The 27,994-nt window shown below is 42.8% G+C and overlaps 1 protein-coding gene and 1 pseudogene across 1 annotated transcript in view; both read right to left on the bottom strand.

Moving 5' to 3' along the window:
• The window catches only part of LOC124615643 (glutamate receptor ionotropic, delta-1-like), a 122,818-nt gene that overhangs the window by 61,566 nt on the left and 33,258 nt on the right, over positions 1–27,994 (bottom strand). The window contains exons 4-5 of the mRNA XM_047143654.1: positions 16,875–16,999; positions 16,626–16,796 (exon numbers count right to left, since the gene is read on the bottom strand). Coding sequence (XP_046999610.1) covers positions 16,626–16,796; positions 16,875–16,999 — 296 coding nt within the window. The remainder of the gene's footprint in view (positions 1–16,625; positions 16,797–16,874; positions 17,000–27,994) is intronic.
• LOC124616983 lies at positions 26,823–26,940 on the bottom strand (annotated as a pseudogene).

The following is a 27,994-nucleotide window of genomic DNA, read 5'->3' as shown; positions in this document are numbered from 1 at the left end:
GAGGACGATCTGGACGTGTGTCCGTCAGAAAGAGGAAATTTGTAAGACTGGATATATATAATGACTTTTGAACACTATTAAGATAAATACATTGTTTGCTCCCTATCAAAATCTTTCATTTGCTAACTATGCCTATCAGTAGTTAGTGCCTTCAGTAGTAGAATCCTTTATTTAGCTGGCAGTATTGGCGCTCGCTGTATTGCAGTAGTTCGAGTAACGAAGATTTTTGTGAGGTAAGTGATTCATGAAAGGTATAGGTTATTGTTAGTCAGGCTATTCTTTTGTAGGGATTATTGAAGGTCAGACTGCGTTGCGCTAAAATATTGTGTGTCAGTTTAGTGATGATCAGAATAAGTACACGGCCAACCGATTCGGGTCAAATTTGGCAGGTCGCTTGTGCACAACCTAAAACATGGGTCAACATCCTCGCAATTTTGAGAAAATCACCCCTAAAGGTTATGACGAGCAATCGACTCAAAATTGGAGGGATCGATAGATAATTCTAAATAGAGCATTTTTCATCATTAGGCACGGGGTCCGCAAACGCAAACTTTTCCAGAAATCGAGGAAAGAAACTTTTACAACTGCCGCTTATGTACCCGCATGGTAAACGCTTTTCGCCGAAAACACCGATAGAGGCGCCGACACGGTAGCTCAGCGTGTTCGGTCAGAGGGTTTAGCTACCCTCGGTAATAAAAAAAAACTGATTGAACGGATCAACGAACAACCTGAACGGGTGTCATCGGACGTCCGCCACGAACAAATTCAACAAACAATATATAGAACAAAACGAGATAAAAAAAGAAAGAAACGGCCAAGGCAACTAGCTGGGAATCGGTAAACCCGGGTTGGAATCTCGAAGAAACCTAGCGGGTGTTATTCTTTTCGTTTGTATTTTTCCATATCTCAATTGATAGAGATAGGAGGGTTAATAAGGTAAGTAAATCAATAAGGAATGATAATAGTAAGGTAGGCCAACTAATTTCCCAAACACCGTGAGTTAGTAAAGTATAAAGCTTTTAAGCCTTGTCACATGAAAATAATTCCGAGTAAGAGTGCTGCGAACTCCTCACGATGGATCACAGATAGCCAACCGCGCGACGCTTGTTTACAGCGAGGCACGGGACAGAATGCACGCGGGGAGAGTTATGTTGTCCCTGTTGCCTCTTCGTCAAATCATAATTGTGAACCTGGAAGAGTGAAGGTGTCCAGCACGAACCTTATAGAAGTCAATCGGAAAGAGGTGTTTTCCGTCATTAGGCTGCCGCGAACCTCGCGGATGCATGTAGTGATTTTTCCATCGTTAATGCACCGAATGAAATACGTTTTGTGAATGAATAGAGTGTTCTTCCGTAAGTAACATATGACGAGTACTGTATGTAGTTTGTAGTAATTAGCTCGTCTGTTTATGCCGTAGTAACTAGTTATTGTTTGTTGTGTCATATCTTTCAGATGTATAATACGAGTAATGGAGGATCTGCACCCTTCGTCTAGCGCTGTAATATATAGTTGGGAGCCTGTCACAGACGATAGCAAGCGGGAAGTTACCGACGCTGTGTTTTGGTTTGTAAAAGTGTTGCAAGACAGATGCATTATCAATGCACTACTGGAGGCAGGCAGTTCTGTTTCTCGGCGTTCCAGATTGATAGGAGCGGCTATAGTCGAGCGATTTTTAGACCTGACAAACGAAATGACTTTTGTTGATACTGAAGTACTATACCATGAAGACGATACAGAAGGTGATTCAGTGGAAGATATAGCGACTAGTGATTCGCAAAATGGTCATAACACTTTGGAAATCTCCACGTCACTGGGAATTTGTGCTTCATCTGTTCCCGATGAGCATTACGAACCGGTTACTAAACGATTGAACTTCGGCGCTGTACTCCTTGAAGTAAAAGTAAAGGCGGTAGCGCTAGCCAGGAACCATCCAAATTGGAACTTACAAACACTGCAAAAGAATGGAGCAACAACAGCCCTGAAAAGGAAGAAGGACTTGAAATTGTGGGAAAATGTTATCGTTAAAGGAGGAAGAAGATACGACAAATACCAGGCGATAAATAAGTGTACATACGACCGACTTGTCGAATCTCGCTGTCGTAACGAGAATGTAGCAACGAGAATACTTCAGGAGTGGGCTGCAGGTGCAGCGATTCAATATACGGCCAACAAGGATTTTACGTTTGCTGCATCATTATCTTGGGCAAGAAATTTCAAATCGGAGTATAAAATTCGTCAACAGCACGTCACTAAATACGACTCTCATAAGGAGGTACAAAATATAGAAGATATACAGAAAGTGGCGGCTCTTTTCAGCACGCAAACGGCGTCACTTATGACCGGTTATAATCGTGATTACGTAATCGACACCGATGAAACAGGATGCGAGTATCGGGTGAACATTCAACGCACGTTATCGCTTAAGGGAGAAAAATGAACTCTTGTCGCAGTTGGTAGTAAAAACAAACTAACACATTCGTACACGGCGCAAATGCCACCACAGCCTCTGGAAAAGTGTTGCCTAAGGTTTTCCTGTCTTTACAAGAAACGAATGTTACATTTGGTCCTCGGGTTATAGAAGAGGTCAGTCGTTCATCCGACTCGTTGAAAAATGTTTACATTACCTGCTCCAAATCCGGGAAACTGACCAATGCGATTTACAGAACATTTCTTGAGAATGTTTTAAAACCATACGTTTCTGATAAGTTTTGTCTAAAGCTGGATTCCTGGAGTGGACAAATTAACAGTACAATATATGACACAATATTTGGCGATGGTCAGCCGACGTGCACAGTAAAAGTAATACCGCCAGACTGCACACCTGTGTGCCAGCCGTGTGATGTTTATTTTCATCGCCAGGTTAAAAACTTTATATCCAGGCTTCAGAATTGCAGTGTCCTTCTGAAAACCCACAATTGCACAACTGCACGGATGTAATAACTATTCACAGCATAATTCATAACCAACTTTCAGCACCGATTTTTCAGGCAATGATATCGTATGCGTGGTACGCATCAAAATTAATTCCCGAAAAAGACATATTTTTAAATGTAAATCAAGTTTGTTTTCCGCCAACTCTTCGGGAGGAACAGTGTAGCTGTCAAAAGATTGCATTCATTAGATGTTCTTGGTGCTGTGAGTATATTTGTTTCGAATGTTTGTATGACAAGTACCATCCATCTAGTTGTTCGAAGAAAAGTGAGGACACGTAACAGTGACTGAAAGAGCCATTGTAAAGTGACCTGGAGTAACATTTTAGTTGTGTATTATCCCAATAGGTTTGAGGAATTCATTTGCCTACCTTTTTTCATTCTTTATCGATTTACTTACCTTATTAACCCTTCTATCACTATCAATTGAGGTATGTAAAAATACGAACGAGAAGAATAACATACGCTATATTTCCTCGAGATTCAAACCCGGGTTCTCTGCTTCGCAGACCGTTACCTTGGCCGTTGCGCTATTTTTTTTAATCTCATTTTGTTCTATATTGTTGGTTCAATTTGTTCTCGGCGGACGTCCGTTGACACCCGTTTAGGTTCTTCGTTGATCCATTCACTCAGTTTTTTATTACCCCTCTGACCGAACACACTGAGCTACCGTGCCAGCTCGCTAACGGCGCTCTCCCCGAACAGCGTTTACCATGTGGATAAATAAGGGACAGTTGTAAACGTTTCTTTCCTCGATTTCTGGAAAAGCATGCTTTTGTGGACCCCATACCTACTGAGGAAAGGTGCTCTATTTACAATTATCTATCAATCCAGCCAATTTTGGGTCGATTGCTCGTCATAACCTTTAGGGGTGATTTTCTCAAAAACGGGAGGGTGTTGAGCCAAAATATCTTAGAGTCCTTCATTTTAGGTTGTACATAAGCGACCTGCCAACTTTGAGCCGAAACGGTTGGCCGTGTTTGAGGCCCTCCTCTTGTCAGTACGTTTAGTTTTGCTCAGCTCTCTGAAAATCAAATAACGCAAGAGTTTTCCCAACACTGTCATTCTTAATTTTTAAAGGGGAAGTTTCAACCTGTTTTCGACTTTCTATGCCGTCCTCCGACAACTTAACTTCTTCACATCGAAATAGAAAATAAATATTACGAAGCATTAATACTGTGTATGTCAGTTTTTAAGAAAGTATATTATTAATTAATTCGAGAAACAAAAAATATGTTTTGTGAAAATATGAACTTGAAAATATGTTTGAAGAATCCAGTGAAACGGGCAAGCAATCAGCATCGATAACATAAACGGCTTTAAGTCTAAATTTGGGAATTATCCAGATGGCAAAAGTCGCGGGATACCTCCTAATACAGTGTCGGACATCCTTTTGTTCAGCGTAGTGCAACAACTCTAGGTGGCATGGACTCAAAAAGCCGGCTGCAGAAACATTGATCCCTCCTGAGTCTATCGCTGTCCCTAATTGCGAAAATGTTGCTGGTCCAGGATTTTGTGCACGAACTGACCTCTCGATTATGTCCCATAAATGTTCAATGGCATTCGCCATCTGGATGGACAAATCGTTCGCTCGGAATGTCCAGTATGTTCATCAAACCAGACGTGAATAATTGTGGCCCGGTGACAATTCCTTCGTTGTTTCGGAACATGAAGTCCATGAATAGCTGCAAATGATCTCTAGGTAACCGGACGTAACATTTACAGTCAATGATCGTTTATGTTGGCCAGAGGACCCAGTCCACTCCGTGTAAACACACCCCACACCTCCGCGCGGAGTGGCCGCGTGGTTAGAGGCGCCAAAAATATGTGTGTGAAATCTTATGGGACTTGTTTGCTAAGGTCATCAGTCCCTAAGCTTACACACTACTTAAGCTAAATTATCCCAAGGACAAACACACACACCCATGCCCGAGGGAAGACTCGAACCTCCGCCGGGACCAGCCGCACAGTCCATGACTGCAGTGCCTTACACCGCTCGGCTAATCCCGAGGCGCCATGTCACGAATCGTGCCAGAGGTTCGAGTCCTCCCTCGGGCATGGGTGTGTGTGTTGTCCTTAGCGTAAGTTAGTTTAAGTAGTGTGTAAGTCTAGGGACCGATGACCTCAGCAGTTTGGTCCCTTAGGAATGCACACACATTTGACCACCTCACGCTACCAGCTTGTACAGTCCCTTGTTGACGGCTTCGGTCCATGGCTGCGCCACACTCGAACCCTACCAACAGCTCTAACCAACTGAAATCGAGACTCATCTGACCAGGTCACGGTTTCCCAGTACTCTATGGTCCAACCGATATGGTCACGAGTCCAGGAGAAACGCTACAGGCGACGTCGTGCTGTTAGAAATGGCACTCGCGTCTGTCTTCTGCTGCCATAGCCAGTTAACGCCAAATTTCGCAGCTCTGTCCAAACAGATACGTTCGTCGTAGTCCCACGTTGATTTCTGTGGTTATTGCGGGCAGTGCTGGTTGTCTGTTAGCACTGACAACTCGATGCAAACGCCGCTGCTCACGGTTGTTAAATGAAGGCTGTCAGGTAGTGCGTTTTCCATGGTGAGAGGTAATGCGAAACTTGGTATTCTCGGCACACTCGTGTCACAATGGATCTTCGAATATTGAATTCCCGAACGATTTCCAAAATGGAATGCCTCATGTGTCTAGCTTCAACTATCACTCCTTGTTCAAAGTCTGTTAATTCCCGTCGCGCCATACTCACGTCGGGAACCTTTTCTCATAAGTCACCTAAGTACAAATGACGGTTCCGCCAGTGCTGTGGCCTTTTAAAACACCTTGTGACCGCGGCACTACCGCCATCTGTATATGTGTACAACGCTAACCTTTGTGCGTAATACCATGATTTTAGAGTGCAGAAGGCCTTAAATTTACATAATGGCGTGGCACTTTATCTGAAGCAGGAGTTTCTAATCCTCGTGGTAGCGACCAAACTTCTCCTAGTTCCTCATGGAGTGACAGAAAATTGCACCGCCGCGCGGTGTAGGCGTGCGGTCTTGGGCGCTTTGCCACGGTTCACGAGGGCTACCGCCGTCGGAGGTTCGAGTCCTACCTCGGGCATGGGTGTGTGTGTGTTTGTCCTTAGTGTAAGTTACTTTAAGTTAGATTAAGTAGTGTATAAGCCTAGGGAGCGATGACCTTAGCACTTTGGTCCCATGGGAACTTACCACTAATTTAAATTTAAAATTGCACCGTTGACGGCGATCAGGGCGTTGGAGGGTGCCACTAAATTACAGACCCTCTTGACGCTATTGGAAAGGGCCGGCCTTTGGTGGTTTAGAGTAAGCACAGAACACCTATTATATGATGACCTGGCCTGGATTACAACCCCTCTCCTTACAAATGCGTGTCCAAAGTGCAAACCATTGTCTTGGCCACCTAGCTCAGTAGCTGACCACGACGCCAAAACGTCTTCCAAAGAGAATTCGCTTACGAGATTAAGACTCCAATGTAGACATTTTACACACTCACATTCTACAGCACATTTTAAGATCAAATCTCTTTAGCTGGCGTCATCAATTGATTTCTTATTGCTCCTCAGATTCCACAGCATTTGAGTGAGAGATTCGGCACTGTCAAACACAATGGCGCGATCTATTTTTCTGTAGAACGTTTTTCCTTAATGGACTGAAGAACACTGACTCTGTCGTACTCACATTTACCAAATTTATTTTATTATTTGCGGGTTCTGAGTGCGTATACGGCTTCTACGGATTTTATACATTTAGTTTATTACATAAAATAAATATCAAATATGATATTTGTTCTCAACATTTTCACATTCATATTTACCGAAATACTAACACAGTGTCTTGTAAACATAGTCCGCAGAGCACTTGAACGTGAAGTTACAGCACGACAGCATGTATCTAACAGGAACATGAACATTCAATCGATTTTTTACACTATAGATTTGCGCAAAATATATCGAAGGATTGAGTTCGTTTTTGTGCGGGATTATGTCTAAGGCATTCAAAAACATAAAAGATTTGCCTTGTATTAGAAAAGATGTACACAATGTTTGACAACTCCTATTACAGGCTACTAGGGGAATTAAAGGGGACATTATAGATAAAGTTTGGATATGGAACCCACGTCTTTAAATGTACCGTTTGGATATATAATAAGTTTGACTGGCGCATCACTTTTAGATCTACCACCTCACGGTATGTACCCAGCGAAGATACTGAGCTCTGACTTATGTTCTCTACAGGAGTTACCCCACTTACCTGTTCGCTGCACAAGGTGTAACTGTGGCGCATGCTGTTATACACACACCTCACATATCCTGGTGCGCGTCCGTGGAGCACAAAATTCAACACTTCCAGTTGCGAATGTACCAGTTTATAAGCACCCGTTCTTGTCCTCACGTCAGACGAAAATGGAAAACATGCATTGTGCAGCTATGTCATTATGTACCGTACCGCGAAGAGTGAGATTTGAAACTGAGCCATTTCTCAAACTTATTTTGTATTAAAATGGTACATTTTCAGACATTAGTTCCTTATCAAATTTTTATCTACTAAGTCTCCTGTACAGCCCCTAGAAGCCTGTAATAGGAATAATTGTGAAACACCCTGTACACATTACACTCTTCTTTTAAACAGGCTAGGGGAAAGACAAAAAAAAGATAATAAAACAAATCTGATAATCTGAATAGTGGCTTGCTGCTGCGATTTCTTTCTCAGTACCTTGACCTCCATGTTTTCACACAGCTGTGTCATGGGGCGGGAAGGTCGTGTTAGCGAGCTGACAGGTATGTAGACGCTGGACCAGAAAGTCGAGCCTTATAATAGGGCTTAAGTCAAGTCGACGTTTCCGCCGAGTCATACGCTATGAACAGAGCCCAACAGTTGGACTGACGTCATTGTTGTATCGGAGGATACCTCTGACTTGAGCAACGTGTTCTCTTATTCGGACTTTGTAATTATCTCTTTGTTGTTTAGAGGACGTAGTTCCCCCAAAATACCGAACCCAGTTTTCGGGCTGTTTAATACGGGTCACGCTGTTCTTCCCGTGCAGTGCTCGTGAATCCAACTGGAGGAGTGTAGGATGTGCCCTCTACCGCACATCGTAAGATGGCGCACCGAGCCCTCCCTGCTCGACCATCATATATTTCGCTGAAATTTTATGTAAACATTCGGACATATCCCTAAGGAACATTGGTAAATTTTAACGTTCGTCGAAGCAATACTGTCCGAGATTTAGTCACTTGTTTGACTCCTTGCGCGTCTTTGCGCAGAGCGAGCGTGAATTTTTGGCGACTATGAGCTCTTGTATTTCGGCCAATATTTTTGTTGACAGAAATGAAATTCCACCATCTTGTACAATTTTATACATTCTCTCCAGAATAGTAATGGAAAGAATTTTATGAGCCATATTAGGCCAGAAAATTGTACACAAAGTCGTCTAAAAAATTGGCGCCCTAAAAAATTTCGAAGTTTGGCTTTTAATATTTCGGGGACTAGAGGTATGACGAATGTAAAACCTGGCATGCAGTAATAAAAAAAAAAAAAAAAAAAAAAAAAAAAAAAAAAAAAAAAAAAAAAAAGCTTTGAAATTTTGCCAATTTTTTTGGGCTATTTTGTCTAAAATATTCTAGCTGAATATGGCTCATAAAATTCTTTTCATTATTATTCTGGAGAGATTGCATAAAATTGTACAAAATGGCCGCGTTTCATTTCTTTCAACAAAATATATGCCGAACTACAGCAGCTCAAATTCGCCAGAAATTCATGCTCGCTCTGTGCAAAGTCGCGCATGGAGTCAAACAAGTGACTATATCTTGGCCAGTATTGCTTCGACGAACGTTAAACTTGACTGATGTTCGTTGGGGACATGTGCGAATGTTCACACAAAATTTAATCGAAAACCATGTGTTAGAGCAGGAAAATATTACGAAATTAGGCGGTCTGACATGGAATGGCCCTTACCTGGTCGTATACATGTAGATGCAGATGTGGCCGTTGTGTCGCCCCATAGTGTACTGGCCTCAATTTCGCCTCTGGCCGCACTTAAAACTATTACTGTTTACTCCAAAATACAATTAATGGCGTGAAGATTGGCCCCTGACAACTTTCCTCGATTGAAGTTCGGACCACTTACCGAACAATGGCCCAAGAACGCGCGAAATCGCACAGGGCTGTGCGTTGTCTCTCACAGTACATCACCAATCCTGGTCTCACACCTCTAGCCGGATGATCAGTGGGCACCATAAATTACGGAGGCCAAACTACTCCAATAGGGATTTTTTTTCAGTAATATTGTTATGAGTAAAACAATACCCACTCTGCAGCCGTTCTCATCAGGACAACTCTCTTTTTGTGTTGCAAGTAAATTACTGGCGGATTAACGAAGTTTTGTGAGTGGGGGTGGTTGCCTAGAAGAGAAAGAAAACCCAAGGGTCCTCTCCTTGAAAGTTATGGAAAAAACATTCAAAAACTACTGTTTTAGTTTGTTTTGATACTTAAAAATATCAAACAATAGCAAAAATGTGTTTTACTTTAATTTGTTGAAATGTGTAGCATTTACAACCTTTTTCTGACTAACCTCTTATATAATTGTTAACACACAGTAATAAGTTCATAAGCCTTTTGTTAAAACAGAGTTGATAAGCAAATTAAAAAGCAAATAAACTGGATTGAGAATAAAATACTTTTAAAATTGTAGTTCTTAAATCGTTGACAGTTATATTTTTTCCAGTTTAGTTCATATATATATATATTTATATATTGAAAATTATGATTATAAAGCGTGCCGCTGTGGCAGATCGGGAATCTTCCGAAATTGGAATATTTGGCGCCCACAATTCGAACAGGAGGGGGACCACTTGTCACTGGTACAGGTAGTACATTCTCGCGGGCACACAAAGTAAGGTGGCTTGACGAATACTGACCAAGATTCAAAATTCGTTTGCTTAACATTGGCGCAGATTACAAAAATTACCATTCGATTTTAATTTAGTTTCAACTCTCGGAGGGGCCGAGCGGTTCTAGGCGCTACAGTCTGGAACTGCGCGACCGCTACGGTCACAGGTTCCAATCCTGCCTCGGGCATGGATGTGTGTGATGTCCTTAGGTTAGTTAGGTTTAAGTAGTTCTAAGTTGTAGGGGACTGATGACCTCAAATGTTGAGTTCCATAGTGCTCAGAGCCATTTGAACCATTTTTTTATGAGCTCTCGGAGGGGGTGATCGCCCCTCCGCTCCCCCCCCCCCTCCCTCTCCTCGCCCCCTTTAATCCGCCCTTGATTATTGGTCAATGAGTCTATTTTCACTGCCGTCAAGGGGCTAAAAATGAATACTGGAGTCGAATGTAAGGTATTCGAAACGCTATTGCTCAAGGACAAATTCAAGCCAATTTTATGACATACTGTGATGTCAAGGTAGTCGTGTGAGGACTGATTTTGCTAAGGCGATCACAAATCTTACTCTCGTAAAGTCATCGATAAGGCAGTCATAAAACCGTCGTCTGACAAAGTCCGTCCCAGATATATGCCGAATTTTACGACCTTCTGCAACTAAGAACAGGCACATATATCAGCTCTCTTTCTCGTCCCCTTACAACAGCTTTTAGTGTGAGCAGATATCAGGGAACCAGAGGACAGGAGGTGCTCAGCCCATTATTTTGTCGGCTATACCGATTGCAGTATTGCTATCGTAAATGGTGCTGGATGTAGCCCATCTCCGCAATATCAGAAGATACACATACAACGCCTGCGAACTGATAGTATGCACTAAACGCCCATCTGAAATCCAATGAACCGTGGGGCAGAAGGTAATAGCCGATGAACTGGGAACTGTACTTGAAAGGAAGCAGACCTTCTTTAGTTCATTATTATGCCCTCAAGTACGGAAACAGAGCGTAAAATTCCATTATGATGGTTCTAGAATTTAGGTGAGATTCCAAATTTGAGTAGTCTGTCGACTGAATATAACTGAATTCGCTGGTGAGGAGATGCTACATTAGATGATAATCTTGGAGTACGGCGGAGGTACGATTCTGCTAATGAGTAATGTTGGAGGAGTCGCATGGCACAGTTGGCTGGAAGCCCCCGAGGTGTACGTTCGGCTAACTAATCGGTAAGTGTTTACATCCTCCACACACATTGACCTCAAATGGTTCAATTCGCTCTGAGCACTACGGGACTTAATAGCTATGGTCATCAGTTCCCTAGAACTAACCAAAGGACATCACACAACACCCAGTCATCACGAGGCAGAGAAAATCCCTGACCCCGCCGGGAATGGAAACCGGGCGCGGGAAGCGAGAACACAGTGACCTCTCCCCAAGCAGTGTCTGAGAACTGTATCTCAACTGTACCTGTTGAGAATTGGTCACGTAATCTGTGTGTGTATAGTGTGGTGTTGTATGATGATGAGAGAAGGGAGACGGTTGAAAGCGGCGCTGGAACACAGCCTACCCCTCTTCGAATATCTCCGAAGGGATCAGCGAGCTCAGCGTCCGTATCCGACCGACGGATCTCCATCGACAGTGCTGTATGCCCTCTCTCCATGACACGGGGCGGAGGGGTTTGGAATATAAACCTGGAAGATGGCTATGGTGATCAGAAACTTTACCCTACAACCTCTTCTCGCATTGCCATTCAAATACTGGTGGGGAAAACTGCTTGGAACTGGCTATGATCAAGTTCTGCGCCACTGCATAGGTATGCGCCAGCGACCTCAGCTACACAGATGGGTCTAAGTGAACGCCGTCTTGTGGACCATATACACTATCCCCATCACAGTTACTTTAGAAGCCCCTTCTGGGAGAGTACTGATGGTTCAAAACCCTGTATGGCCATACGGATTCGGTTTCCTGATTTCCTTAAATCGCTTAAGGAAAATTCCGAAATGATTTCTTTGAAAGGCACGGTCGATTTTATACCGCATCTTTCCTCAACCCGAGTTTGCAGTTAATCTCTAATGGCTTCGTCGTCGACGTAACGTTAAACACTAATCTTCGTTCCTCTCCTTTCGGGATGCCATGTTACATCCTGTAAGAGCACTGTTCTGTCGCCGACCTATCGATAGTCGCTCCTCTAGCGAGGGTAGAGCGCATCAGTTGAGTCGTAGCTGGGCTACGGTAGGGCGCGTGCAATGTGCAGTGTTGATGCTGTGACTGAAACATGCATTTCTCAAGTTATTGTGATGTAATTAAATTTGTTTGCCAAAGAAGCTGTGCATTTCATATCAGTGTTCAAGGCCCAGAATTAAGGTTTGTCTAAAAGATGACGATTTTCGATCTCATGTGTCGTTTCGAGAGGTCAATCCTCAACGGCGTCGGGACGGTTTCGGGAAGATAGCGTGGACTGGATTGTTTCCAAAGAAAAATGTGTGGCTTGACTCTTTGAATATCATGAGCGTAGGTAGTTTCTCGTTTCGGATATCGCACACCAACTTTTGAAACATCCGCCTCGCGATTGGATCACGAGCACGCTCGTGTAATGAACGGAGGAACTGTTTAGTAGTGGCTGGAAGAACCGTAGCTCCCCATAGCCATTAGCACATTTTGAACAGTGAATTTCGTGCGTTTTCTTTGTTGCACGTATTTCAGCTGGATAACATTACTTCAACAATAACTTTAGTACGTCAAAACGGATTACGCGCTTGGAAAGCAAATACTGATTACGTCAATTGTGAAATAATGTTAATTGCGAACAGTGCAGCTCGACACTGTGTGTATTTAACAGAATATAATGAATTCTACCAGAGTAAGTTGGCATTGCTTGCATGAATGCCTCCACACCGTGTCAAATAATAATTATTACAGGACACGTCGACGCGGGCAGTGCAAGGAGCGAAGAGCAACCGCCGTAGGAAAACGACTGTCTTTAGGGAGTATTTGTGCATATACAGTGATAAACCAAACCATTATAACCACTGCCCACAGCGACGTTCGGCGTTGCGGGTGTGTGACGCGGGAACAAAGGCATGTAAGCAGAGCAGGCACGGACCGGGAATCACCCTGGCGAAGATATGGGCTGCAAATGGGGAAATCCTTTGAGATAAGCGACTTTGACAAAGGGCAGATTATTATTACTCAGAGCTTTTGACCGAGTATCTCGAAAACGGCGAAGCTGGTCGAAAGTTCACGTGCCATTGGCGTCAGCATCTACAGAAAGAGGTAGGACAGTAAAGGCGGTAAATGGTTGGACGTCCACAACTCTTCACAGGACGTGCGGTTCGAAGGCTTGCCTGCTCTGTAAAGTAGGACAGATGGTGATATTTGGCTTCTCTGCCGAAAGAGCACAATGCTGGTGCACGCACAAGTGTTTCGGAGTTCACCTTCGCAGCAGGCTACCCACACGTGTTCACATGTTGACCCAGCGACATCGTTACTTATGACTGCAATGAGCAGGGGACCATCGACCGTCGATCAATGGAAACGTGTCGGCTCTTCGGGTGAATCACATTTTTCCTACAATACATCGTCTCCACAAACGCCGTCCGCGAGAAGAACAACGGCTCGAAACGTGCTGCGCACTACAGGCTGTTGGGCACAGTATTATGCTATGGGAGACATTCTCCTGCCCTTGCATGGGACCTATGGTAGTAATCGAAGACACGCTGACAGCTGCGAATCACCTGTGCCCCTTCATCTTTGATGTCTTCCCCGACGGCCAAGTCGTCTTCCAGCAGTATAACTGTCCGTGTCTCGGAGCCAGAACGGTGCTCAGTGGTTTGAGAAAAAAAATGGCTCTGAGCACCATTGGACTTAACATCTGAGGTCATCAGTTCCCTATACTTAGAACTACTTAAACCTAACTAAGCTAAGGACATCACACACATCCATGTCCGAGGCAGGATTCGAACCTGCGACCGTAGTGGTCAAGCGGTTCCAGACTGAAGCGCCTAGAACCGCTCGGCCACACTGGCCGGCTGGTTTGAGAAGCATTATAGTGAACACACTATGGAACCCATCTGGGTCGCTATCGGGTGCCACCACCGCTGAAACTTCTTTATTAAGTTTTTACCTAATTACACTGAAATAACTGGGAAGATGAAATTTCTAAATTTAATTCTGAAACTGCTGAGTGAAACTGAATGCACGTGAACCTGCTTAAACTGCTGTGTGAATCTGAACGTACTGCCACATTGCTTGTCTTTATCATTTCATATCTGCCCTTGAGAATTAATCCTGGCAAATACAAATGGCTCTGAGCACTATGGGACTTAACATCTATGGACATCAGTCCCCTAGAACTTAGAACTACTTAAACCGAACTAACCTAAGGATATCACACAACACCCAGTCATCATGAGGCAGAGAAAATCCCTGACCCCGCCGGGAATCGAACCCGGGCGTGGGAAGCGTGGCAAATACAACGCAAACACAATCTGACTGCTCAAATAATTAACACAAAAGAATGGCCCTGAATTATAAGAAATCCTAACAATAACCTACACATTTCATAAGAAAATCTTCATGACAAGAACTACAGCGATACAGCAAGAACCAATAAATAAAAGATTTTAGCTACTGTGGGCTCTGACTAGTAATGAGCATGTGGTTAGCAAAGGAATGATTTTGTTACACAGCAAATAATGCATTTAGCAAATTTCACCTTAATCATGTGACATCCAGTTCAAAAAATTGTATAATCGTCCGTGGCAACCAAAAATGGCTCTGAGCACTATGGGACTTAACATCTTAGGTCACCAGTCTCCTAGAACTTAGAACTACTTAAACCTAACTAACCTAAGGACATCACACACATCCATGCCCGAGGCAGGATTCGAACCTGCGACCGTAGCGGTCACGCGGTTCCAGACTGTAGCGCCTAGAACCGCTCGGCCACACTGGACGGCCGTGACAACCAGTTCCAGAAAATTGTATAATCAACAATAATCTTACATTTTTATGACGGACATACGTCCAGACCGTCCGCTCGCGCTAACACTTCAAACCTCTAACCTCCATCACTGCTAACTATTAAATGCCAACCTCCATCATTGATGGCTATACACCTCCGACTGCCATTACAGCTGGCTGTTCACTCCCAACTGCGAGTCTGACCAGACACAGAAAGTCTCTTACAGAGGTCGCACGGCGCTGTCACAGTTATTAACGCAATCTATCGCGCTGCCAACATACACACATATAAACATACTTACACCGCGTACGCAAATGAGCGGCCTATTATTTAAGCGGATTACGTGATCTGTGGGTAGATATCTAATACCGCATACCTCCACAAACCTCCCAACAACCTGTCGGGTCCCTGACACGCTCAATCACTGACATACAGGGTGTCCGAAAAGACTTTCCCTGATTACATAAATTGGTAACTCAGGCTAGAAGTAAGATACAAATATGAAACTTGTGTGGAATTATTTACAGCTATCAAAGTTTTTTTTCTGTTTTAGGTTCGCAGTACGTAAGTAGGGATGAGATGCAGTGCCCAAGAAGCCATGTTAACCAGTCAGAGGAAGGCACAGTGTGTCCTGTGGTACCATGAGACACGATCACCGACCACAGTGCAGAGACACTTCCAGACAACATTTGGAAGGAATCCACCTGATGTCAAGAGCATTAAAGCCTGGTATGAGAAGTTCAAGAACACAGGATCGGTTGCTGACCTTCCGAGTTCTGGTCGACCGAGAACCTCAGCAGACAGGGTGGAATCTGTAAAGCAGTCTTTTCTGCGAAGTTCGAAGAAATCGGTGCGCAGGGCCTCACGTGTATTACAGATGACAAAAAGCTCTCTCCATGACATTTTACACAAACGTTTATTGTTACGTGCATACAAAGTGCAAATCGTTCAGACCTTGTTGCCCAGCCGGCCAAAGTGGCCGTGCGGTTAAATGCGCTGCAGTCTGGAACCGCAAGACCGCTATGGTCGCAGGTTCGAATCCTGCCTCGGGCATGGATGTTTGTGATGTCCTTAGGTTAGTTAGGTTTAACTAGTTCTAAGTTCTAGGGGACTAATGACCTCAGCAGTTGAGTCCCATAGTGCTCAGAGCCATTTGAACCTTGTTGCCCAATGACAGTACACGTCGATATGACTCTGCAGTCGAAATGCTATCACGTATTGGGAACGATGATGGTTATCTCAGACGAATTGCCTTTTCCGATGAAGCGACCTTTTTTATCAGTGGAGTAGTGAATCGCCATAATGTGCGCATTTGGGGTTTGGACGTCCGTGCCTATCTCGATATGACCTTTCCTGGGCAATGGATTGGTCGTGATGGGACAACGGTTTGGCCTCCAGGCTCTGCTGACATAACCACATTAGACTTCTTTTTATGGGGTTATGTCAAGGACGAGGTCTACCGAACAGGTCAGCCAGATCTTGAAACCCTGCGGCAACGGATAACCACAGTTGTTGAATCGATCCCTCCAGTGATGTTGGCTAATGTGTGGACGGAAACTGAATATCACCTAGATGGTCTACGTGCTACCAAGGGTGCTCATGTGGAAGTTTACTGATGTGTGAAGAAAACTTTGATAGTTTGCAAACAATTAGACACCAGTTCCATATTTGTATCTTATTTCTAGCCTGAGTTATCAATTTATGTAATCAGGGAAAGACTTTTCGGACACTCTGTATTTCGTTTAAAAGGCGGGCAAACGAGCTATTAAGCAGGTGGTGATAATGTTTTGGCTCATCAGTGTATAACTATCCCCCCGGCGGGTTTCACTCCCCACTTGATGCCTACTTACGCCCACAGCCGGCCAGGTCCCGTGTAGTCCATGAAGTCCATGCGCCTGGTGGTCATTATGAAACCAGCCGCTCCAAACTCGACGGTGCCGTTGTGAATGAGAGCGACCGCTCCGTCCATTTCGTTGTCACTCACCAGTGACCCAAAGTTGCGCACGCGGTACAGTATGATCCTGCAGTAAAATGGCGGACATGTTGGCACGAGTCGTAGAAAAGTAAGTGTGATGCAAGACAGATGGGATGGAGCTTACGAAAAGTTGAGCAGCCTGGCCAGCGTGGTGGAGAGACCCCAGCCGAAGCGCGCCATCGTGTCCAGCTGGCGGTCGTTCACGTTCTTGAGGCGCTCCCCCAGGTTGTCCAGCGGCGTGTCCACGATCTGTAAAACCAATCTCAACCTGTGTGTAAATACACTGACGGAAAAAATCGCAGCATCAAATGCAGTTAAGGGGGGACGTTGATGAAATTGACCAAAAATATCAATTTTCGATTTTTTTTTTTATTTGTTAGTACAACTCACGAACAATAAGTTCCCAAAGTTTCAATGTTGAAATCGCATCCGAAGTGCCTGAAAATTAATTAAAAGTGTGACGCGGCCTCCTTGCCACGCCCACAGAGGCGTAGCGCCTTCGCATCGCTCCTGTCGCTTGTTAGGACGATAATGTTATAGGTATGAGCCATCGACAGATGTCACCAGCTGACATGGACCTGAGTTACAGAGCTGCACGTAGTTGTACTAGTAGGCGGCAGAGGTCAGCAGCTGACGGACAGTGCTAGCAGTCGTAGTCGAAACAATGTTGTAAAGCTATGTTTGATTAATATTTAATGTATTTGCATAATTATAATTGTTTTATATGTGTAGTAATTAGCAGTGTGAGTGTTGTATGAGTGAAGATGAGCAGAAGTAAATGAAAATTGTTTTGTTTATTCACGAAGTACCAGTTAAACTATACAGGGGATTTACTATAATTAAATGTGCAGTCATTTTATGGTACTAATAAATTGTGAGTAGAACACAAATTAATCGGTAATTTCAGAAGGAGTAATTTTATATTTGATACTTCTCTAAATTTCTTTATTTAGCAATTGCCACAGAAAGAAATGTTTTACTATGATTGGTCATTGAAGTAAATCGCGGGTTAGCGTGGGATAATACTGCAACCTGATTTGCTGTTTGTGATATCATCCAATCAGAAAAATGCAGGCTCGCGCCAATCTGTGCTGGGAACAAAGCCTTTGGTGTGATATAGGGGAGTCAGGGCTGAGTGTTCGAACTAGTAACATCTCATTGAAAGCAGCTCCGACGAAAGTACTTTAAAATCGCGGAAAAATGCTAATTACGAGTTCGCGAAGTAGTACAAAGTGTATTTAAGTGTACGGTTTAGTGGAAGTCGTGTGGAATTTCGGACGGAATATCAAAATTATTGCTTTTGACTGTTAGTTAAGACCGCGTGGCGTGTTGTGCGATCCAAGACTGGAACAGGTGTTACGTGTAGAGCAGAGTGCACAACATTTGAGCGAGCATTTTCATAACTAAACGATCCGGTGAACTCTATTAACTTCGGTAACGGGTGTAAATATCATAAACTGGCTACGTGTGTGATTGTGGTGTGCGTGTGAACTTTACATTGTGTTGCCATTTAGTACGGACTTGGCAGTATTAACTGTGATCTTTATCGTAAAAATACACCTGAAAATTTACATTGCCAAGTTAAAACTTTTATTTCAATAGCTAGCCACATCCCGTTTACCGGACAATTCTATGTATGTTGCGACCTGCAATAGACAGTAGTGGTCTAGTATTTTCTACTACAGCTTTTAGCTAGACAAATGAACATTGCTGGACACTGGCAGGGCGGTAAAAAGTAACGTGCCGCGCCGAACCACGTTTTGAAGCAGCCCTTCGATACCAGCTCAGTGAACAACGATTCTGTGTATTACTTTCAAACAAACGTGCGCGGGATACATCTAGGAGGGCATGATAAACACACTTTGGTTTTACAGATCATCTTCGACTCTGTTCCGTATCTTATAAACAAAAACAAACTAGCTGCATCGTTTATGCCTTGTGATACTGACGGAGATTTATGCAAGTGTTCGATTCTTTCTTCATTCAGTTATGCCACGCTCACAAAGATTGTATGGGCTATATATTTCCACATGTTGTCAACAGATGAACACCCTATTCATAATCTGTGCCACATTAGCTGGTGTAAATATCTACAAGGTCAGAGGGATAACAACCCCTACATTCACAAAGAGAGGGTTCCAGATTGTATCCTGGATCTTGTCAAGCCCACTTACAGGTTTCTGGCCGATCCTGCACATCTCAAAAAGTGTGTTCATGACAAAACCAAAAATCCAAATGTGTCTCTAAATTCACTCATATGGAAACGATGCCCTAAAAACACATTTGCATCTGATACAGTTGTTAGAATTGCAACTTATGATGCAGTTATTTTATTTAATGGTGGGAACGTCGGGAGGATGAAGGTATTAGAAACAATGGGCTTAAAGATAAGAAAATTTACTCAAGACAACCTGAGAAAAATAGATTTACAGCGCGTCTCTGCAGCTGAAAAGTCAGTTGAAGACCTGGTAAAGGAAAGAAGACAGACAACAAGAAACCAGAAGAGAAGCGTTGAGGGGAAAGACAACCCAGAGTACGAATGTGGTGCCTTCAGAAGAAGTGCCATAAGGAAAATGTTAGATTGAACTTTAAATTGCGTTTCCTGAAAAGTTTGTTTTTTAAAGTTTATGTACCTTTTCCTCAGATACTATGAATGCTAGAATTACGAAATTTTGTACACATACTTCTGTGAACCTGATAAACGTTGTCTGCAGAGCAAATTTTGAAATTCTGGATGCAAGCTGAGATATGGGGCAAAGTGCTTGGAATTTTGCATGAATTTAAAATTGTACTTGTGGAATTATAATTAAAAAATTTATGAAAATTATACAATTTGACCTATTCCAAAATCCTCATGAGAGAAGCTTACAACATATAAAGAGGTGAAACAGAGAAATTATTGTAGAAATCTCTTGAATACTTTCTGATAAAAAGGAGCATACATTATTTTTTGAAAATAAAACTTCAAATTTCTTTCAAAAAAAAGTTGAAGATATGTGATCTAAGGATTTTATATGTAAATGTGTTACTTTCATGTAAAGCGCAGTACAAAATTTCGCTGCCATATCTCCAAAACTGTGGATTTGGTGCATTTTTTGAAATAGTGTGTGTTTTTCGTCGACGTTCCCCCTTAATGTAGAGTAATGAAATTTCGGGGATACATGTGTCTAGATAATATATTTAAGTGATTAACATTGCAAGATCACAGGTTAATCTAAGGGCGAGGTAATCCATTGCAAATGTGAAACGCTGGTACGTTAATAAACGGTGTAGCCGCAAGACCATGGAAGCTTGCAAACGTGCAAGTATTGTGTTATACAGGTGCCGGATGTAAGTTTGTGGGATGGAGTTCCATGCCTGTTGCACTTGGTCGCTCAGTACAATGATGGTTAATTGGTTGTGGATAACACTGGTGTTGTCGTCCGATGACATCACATATGTGCTCGACTGGAGACAGATCTAACGATCGAGCAAGCCAAGGCAGCATGCAGACACCCTGTAGAACAGCTGTACGTGGCCGAGCGTTAACCTACTGGAAAACACCCCCTGAATTGCTGCTCGCGAATGGCAGCACAACAGGCCGATTCACCAGACTGAGTTACAAATTTGCTACTAGGGTGCGTGGGATAAACACGAGAGTGCTCCTGATGTCATACGAAATCGAACCCTGGACTTTTAACTCCAGGTGTAGCTGTGTAAGTAGGCTGTTTAGGTTTTTATGGTGGTAACGCCACGTACGCTCTATATGAAAATCACTGACTGTGCTGTGTGAAGTCTGTGGCTGGTTTGCATTGTTGGAATATTCGCTATTGTAGTGTTGGACAGTTGGATGTGAACAGCGCGTAGCGTTGCGCAGTTGGAGGTGAGCCGCTAGCAGTGGTGGATGTGGGGAGAGAGTTGGCAGAATTTTGAGAACAGACGATCTGGACGTGTGTCCATCAGAGACAGTAAATTTGTAAGACTGGATGTCATGAACTGATATATATATATATATATATATATATATATATATATATATATATATATATATATATATATGATGACTTTTGAACATGATTAAGGTAAATACATTGTTTGTTCTCTATCAAAATCTTTCATTTGCTAACTATGCCTATCAGTAGTTAGTGCCTTCAGTAGTTAGAATCTTTTATTTAGCTGGCAGTATTGGCGCTCGCTGTATTGCAGTAGTTCGAGTAACGAAGATTTTTGTGAGGTAAGTGATAAAGTCAGACTGCGTTGCGCTGAAAATATTGTGTGTCAGTTTAGTGTTGATCAGAATAAGTAAAGAGAGAAATGTCCGAGTACGTTCAGTTCTGCTCAGCTGTTTGAAAATCAAATGACGTAAGAGGTTTACTACCACTGTCATCCATAAATTTTTCTAAGGGGACGTTTCAAGTGCAATGAGTCAGCATGGAGACAGGTTAGTTGCAGGCCGGCCTACTAACCAACACACGGCCATCACTGGCACCGAGGCAGAACCAGCTTACATCAGAAATCTCAACAGACTTCCACGTTGCCCTCCAGTGAGCTCTCGCTAGACACAACTGAAGTCACAGTTGGTGGTGGTTCCGAATCAATGAAACGGACGCATCAGTAGGATGGACGCTGCAGGGCGACCTGCTCGGAGCTGTCCTTGAAGTAACCGATTTTTAACAATTCGTTGTTTCATTGTGGTGCCAACTGCTGCTCAAATTGCTGCTAAAAATGCAGTACGAAGCGCCACAGCCACACACCGAACGAGATGGTATTCCCTCTCGGTAGTGCTACGCTGCCGTCTGGAACCCGTTCTTTTTGCAGCTATTCATTCTCATGATGACCGTGCTAGCAATCCCAAGTCTTTCTGCAGTATCGCAGAATGGACATCCATCTTCTCGTAGCCCTATTACACGACCTCGTTCAAATTCAGTGAGGTGTTGATATTGGCGTCTTTGTCACATTAAAAGCATTCTTGACTAACATCAATTCACCAAAGATAATAATAATGAGCGTATGGCATTGGTGGCCGGGAGACCCCTCGCGGAGCGGTTCGGCCGTCGCTCCACAAGAGTTTTAACGCCACTACGGCGACTTGCGAGTGAATGAGGATGAAGCGATGATGAAAGACACACACAACACCCAATCATTTCGAGACAGAGAAAATCCCTGACCCCGCCGGAAATCGAACCCGGGACCCCATGCGCGGGAAGCCAGAACGCTACCGCAAGACCACGAGCCTCGGACATCTCAAATATAACTAACGCTCACTACCGTTATTGCGTGTATTTGAAGTGAACCTAATTTGCCTCCTCATTGTGGCACTGAAGTGTATTTCTTATGTGACTGGCACGAAATTTCAATAGACATCTTTCAGTTGCAGAAAGACGCCTACCGACATTCGTTTATATCGCACAACTCCTAGGTAATCTGATTTTTTTTCTGTCAGTGTATATACGCTGATGAATGGCTCTCAATTTTCTATCTCGGAGTACAATTGAAAAAAAGGAAAAAAGAAAAAACATTTCGACATTTGAAGCACTCGTTATCTACTGGTAAAATGTTTCTTAACAATGGCACCCCAAGTCGCTACAAACAGGCAATCAGGAACAGTAACATTTTTTTGTGGTTTTCACGGCACAGTGGTACCTTTCACAATGACAAACAAACAACAACGATTACGCACTTGCACTTAAATCGCAGGAAATTTCAAACCCACCTGTCCCAAATAGGATTGAAGCATTCTCCATTATGTGATTTATGCAATGACGAGGGAGATGTGGACCATCTAGTGTTTTTCATACCAGATACAGGTCAGAACTTTTTTTTTATCCGTGAGCTGGTTAATGTAGGAATTCCCATTCCAACATCGGCTGCATGTTGCTGCCACGCCAATAGGTTCAAATGGCTCTGAGCACTATGGGACTTAACTGCTGTGGTCATCAGTCCCCTAGAACTTAGAACTACTTAAACCTAACTAACCTAAGGACATCACACACATTCATGCCCGAGGCAGGATTCGAACCTGCGACCGTAGCGGTCACGCGGTTCCAGACTGTAGCGCCTTAGAACGGCACGGCCACTCCGGCTGGCACGCCAGTAGGATGCGCTAGTATTAAATGTGATGTTCAACCTCTTAAATATATAAGTGATATAACTATCAATGGCTACTGTGCACTTTATGTGTAGAAATTTTGTATGATGCTATATTTTTTTCTAAATTTATAATATAATTTCTTCACGCGTAGTTTCTAGTGGACTCATGTTTCAGTAATTTATTCACACTTTCATTTTTTTTTTTTTTTTGTAAATAGAAATTAACGAAATGTGTCGTAGTATAGCCATTGAGAATAACATACACATGTATATGTATCTACTTATTTACCTTCCCAGCGTAGTTTCCAGCTGGGCGCCAATGTTCTTTTCTTTTCATTTCTTTATTGGAATTTGGCCTTCACCACACCGCCATTCATCACATTTACATTATACAAGACGCTCTGCTTAACTCTGGCACCTCATACAATTCCGAAATGAAACAAAATGTGTGCCAGGGATGCACCTGTTTCAGGTTACTCCAGAGAAGGAACGAAATATTGGCTGTCATGGCGGCCTTCATGTGCTGTACGTTTTATATTTGCTATGGTTCCATTTCTTATCACGAAGTTCAAACTTTTAAGATTGTACATCATTCATATTAGAACTGAAACACGGTTGTTCAAAACAAATCTGTCCAGAAACGCACTTCGTGCTTTGTATCTACCCAAAAGAAATAATACAAATGAAGTTAATACTATACTTTAGTACTTATGAAGGACAGTCTAATAGTCAGAGAAAAATGTCACTTGTGGTAAAATTAGGTGGCACCTCCAAGATGCAGTATCCTCCATTCCTACTTTACAAAACCGATAAACCACCTAATTATACATGCAAACTGTCTACGCCCGGGCCGCGCAAGGGAAGTTAAAGAATTTGATTAGTGCGCGAGAGGAAAAAATATTTATTTAACTAGGAACAATGATTGGAAACGTTAGGTAAAGCCTCTTAGTTTTATTTCGTCAGTACCTGTATTATTCAGCATCTGATCTGTAATGTGATTTAACTTACAGTTAAAGTCAATGAACTGAGTTGAAGATTATTCTGTGACGTGATCTTCTTTGTATTATCTTTTGAAGCCACTATGTTTAAGTTCTCATTCCTGAATTTCTTCACAATGCTGTGATTAAATGGATCAACAAACTCGTAAGTCCTATCCATAATTTACACTGTCCATTGAATTTCAACAATGACTCCCACATGTGGCTCAATTATTTGTAGTACTTCTTGAAGAGCTGAAAAAGTCTGACGTTCCTTCAAATCACCGTAAGAAACTTAGGATTTCTGTTTTTTGCTTCTTCACGACGATACACCTGTAGCATATGGACCTGTTCCAATGTGAGAGCTTTAAGGTTCCTAAAGTATATCGTGTTGTTCGAAATGCTGCTCTTTTTTCATAGCTAGACAGATATGGAAGTCACGATAGGTTACTTGAACACTGTCTTTTGTTAACTGCCCAGCAGATACAACAAAATCAACTCCATGTAATAAAGCAGTCTTCAGTGATGCTATTGTATTCTCATAGATTTCAGAACAAGTCTGCATTTCTAATTTAAGTGATGTTCCAAGCTCTCAATGGTCACCGAGCAAGCCTAACCATGACTTCTTCCAGAAGTCAGAGTATGAAACAGTGATGCTACATTCATACTGCTTGACTGGTTCTAAAACGAGGATGTCAACATTTAATTCATCAAAAGAGTGCCGTTTAGCAGCTGTTTTTAGTGGAACGACAGAACGCCCTTCGTTTCTCAGCTAAACTTTATTGCTGATGAAACAAAACATTTCCAATGATTTTCCCTAGCAAAATAAAAAATTTTCCCCTTGGACAGTAATTACATTGTCTGTTCAAATTATTTGTTACTTCTTGCCGTTGCTTTCTTACGAGATCTTTTTTCTACTGTTCATTCACCATCTGTACAGGTAAAGCATGAAGTTCTGCCTCTCTTAGAATTAGGCTGTTCTCAACAACATGCTAGGCGAGGTGGTTGTGGTGAGGCGTAGCGCCGTATACCGATCCTGCCTTGGAGGCGGTTAAGTGGGAGATGTGTCTCAGAGCTGGATAGTGACAGATGGTGACGCGAGACTGGACGCGCACGTAGTTTATCTATCAGCCGATAGAGGACAGTATTGGATAGGGGACTGTGATTTAGTTTCGATTGTGCCCACTAGAGGCACTAAAGTGATAGAATGTTTTTCATAAACTGTTCTAGTACTTTCGTAATACGTTATTATATCTTTTTGTATAGGTAAAATGTTATAAATGTGTTTTAGCTGTATGAATGATGCGTGAGTGTGGTTTAAGGTTAATATGAAGATATTGGTTTAACGAGTTATGTAGTAGGATTTAGTGTGGGAACATTTCGAAGAAGTATGGATATGGATAAAGGGAATTTTTGTAGAATAGATTTGTAAAGTATGTTTATTGTAAAGGGAAAGTTAATTCAGTTATAAATAACAATAGTAAATAACTTTATGCATAAGCAAAACTTCAGCATATTAGATAATTGCCTCGGTAAAAAGTGCAGTCGTCAGGTTTACTATTTTGCAATTGGTTATTGGTGAAAAGCGCGGATTGACGCGGGAGAATGTTGTTGTGCTATTGGCTGTTGAGTAAACTGACCAATGGTAAAGCAATATTCTTCGCGCGCCTTTCTCTGCTGGTAGAGAAGACACTCAAGACAGAGTATTCTAGAGAAGAGTGGGAGCCTAGCCATGAAACAGTTCGGACGTGTGTAGTAGTAGTTCCGATGGAAACGATAAGTTGCCGGACCTAGCAGTGTTTCATACATCAAAAGTGTGGTAAAGTGACGGCATAATTATTCCGATGGGCGTGTAGAAATTTCGGAATTTTTGTGACGAGAAAAGACATATATCTGCGTGGCGTATTGAGCGGGTCGGTGGCTAAAAACTGTGACTGCATTTGGTACCGACAGGCTTAATATTTGGCGAGCATTCTCAATCAAAAACAATCAGTATTTTTGTAGCTATTACGTTTTCGGGAAATGCAGCACCATAAACTTGCTAACGTGAGTGAAAGGGATTGAGTGACTGTGTTAAGACTAGCACGGGTTTGGCAGTGACACTTGTTCACCTAAGTTTCAGAATATATTAATTGAGGACAAAATTTCCAACCTTTCATTTGTGTGAAAACTTTCTCCCGAAACGTAGATTAGTGACTTCAATTGCAGCCTGGTTTACGTCGAAGTACAGTAGGTTTCACTCGGCTTTTCTACTGATGATCTGCTGAGACAATGTTCACAGGTAGGTGCAGGTCCGTCGTAAAGGGACGGAAAGAACCGCGCCGCCGTAATGGGGCAGGAGTTCCAATTAGAAATACTTTGGAAGGGATTTGCAGTTGCGACATTTGCCCAACAGCAAACCTCGGGCAGAACCGGTGGAAACTAGAAGTTAATTCTGAGCTAGGGTGATGTCGAAGACTTTCGTGGCACGTGACGTCAGTCGCTGGCGATGTGATCGACGGCGGGAGAGATTTTATGGGAACTGCTAATGGAGTACTATTGGATGGTGAATCTTGAATAGACAGCAGTAAATGGAGTAAATATTTCTGTAGAGTCATACGCGAAGCGCAAGTGCAAAATTTAGAGAAATTCGGACAGCCGTTTATCGAACACCTTGTCAGTTAAACCCTATACATTTCCTACTACTGTCTCTGTATCTGACGGCCAAAATATACTGACTACGAATAAGAAAATTCATTAGAAGATGCTGTTGCGAACTGGACAAACCAAAACAAACACATAAGATCAAATACTTTAGTACACTGTAAAACCAAAACAGCTCCTCCCGAACTGGCCATGAAGGCCCAACGCTACTGACCGGCCGCCAAGCCATCCTCAGCCCATAGGCATCACTGGATGCGGATGTGGAGGGGCATATGGTCAGCACACAGCCCTCCCGGCCGTGATGTCAGTTCCGAGACCGGAGCCGCTACTTCTCGATTAAGCGGCTCTTCAGTTTGCCCCACAAGGGGTGAGTGCACCCCGCTTGCCAACAGCGCCCGGCAGACCGGATGGTCACCCATTCAAGTGCTAGCCCAGCCCGACAGCGCTTAACTACGGTGATCTGACGGGAACCGGTGTTACCACTGCGGCAAGGCCGTTGGCTTAGTACGTTATTAGTATACATAAATTCGGACAGCCGTTTATCGAACACCTTAGCAGTTAAACCCTATACATTACCTACTACTGTCTCTGTGTCTGACCGGCTAAACTATACTGACTACGAATAAGGAAATTCAGTAGAAGATGCGGTTGCAAACTGGACAAAACAAAGACACAAGATCATATACTTTAGTACATTATTAGTATACATAAGTCTCATTTTGTACGCCCAGCTTTTTACAGTATCCTTTCGTGAACAACTGACTTTCTTCTTCCGTTACTACCTCTTGTTTACTTTCGTGCTGTGTAATTATTTTCTTCTAAGGGGCAACAGTGCACCCGCATTCTTATTTAGTTCCTCGGGATGCTAGCTGTGGAATGCAATTTTAAATACGTATTTCGTACCCATATTATTCCCTTGGGGTTGAATTTTGAAAAATCTTTTGTTAGTCAATGCTTACGTTATGTAACTAATGTTTGACTGATTTTCAAGTTTCTATGACAAATAGTTTAGAATGGGTATTTATACGCGAACAGAATTTTGAACCCCTGTTTATGGAATTGAGTGGTTGTATTTAGAAAAATCTTTTCTCAGCGGGCTTCTAAGTCACATAAGGAACATTCTCACCAAATTTCAAGTTTTTGGAACCATTGGTTTACGCTGGATTTCGGTTCGACAAGGAAATATGAGCAGCGGGGCTGAATGTCAAAGTTTCCAAATTTCATCTTTCTCGGAGCATTGGCTTAAGGTTGCGCGATGTTATGTCAGACAGTTTTTTTCTTTTATAAAGTGCCTGAGAAAAGAAGTGAAGTACACCGATGGAGGGGAGGAAACGAAATGAAACTCCACTGGTTGGGAGCGTGTGTGATGTTATTGCAGTAATTACAAAACTGATTCAGATTTACAAACATACTGGAAGTGTGAGCCCACTTGTCAGTATGACGTTGCACACCCTATGGCGTGGAGCGTGTACCAATTCGGGTGGGATAAGCCGCTGCATGTTCTCCCAAGGCAAGCTGGCCCACAACTGTGCATACTTGATATCCTGCATAGTGA

This window comes from Schistocerca americana, chromosome 5 (assembly GCF_021461395.2).
Source record: "Schistocerca americana isolate TAMUIC-IGC-003095 chromosome 5, iqSchAmer2.1, whole genome shotgun sequence".
Classification (NCBI taxonomy): domain Eukaryota; kingdom Metazoa; phylum Arthropoda; class Insecta; order Orthoptera; family Acrididae; genus Schistocerca; species Schistocerca americana.
The sequence above is the reverse complement of the archived record's forward strand: the minus strand, read 5'-3'. Positions and strand labels throughout refer to the sequence as shown.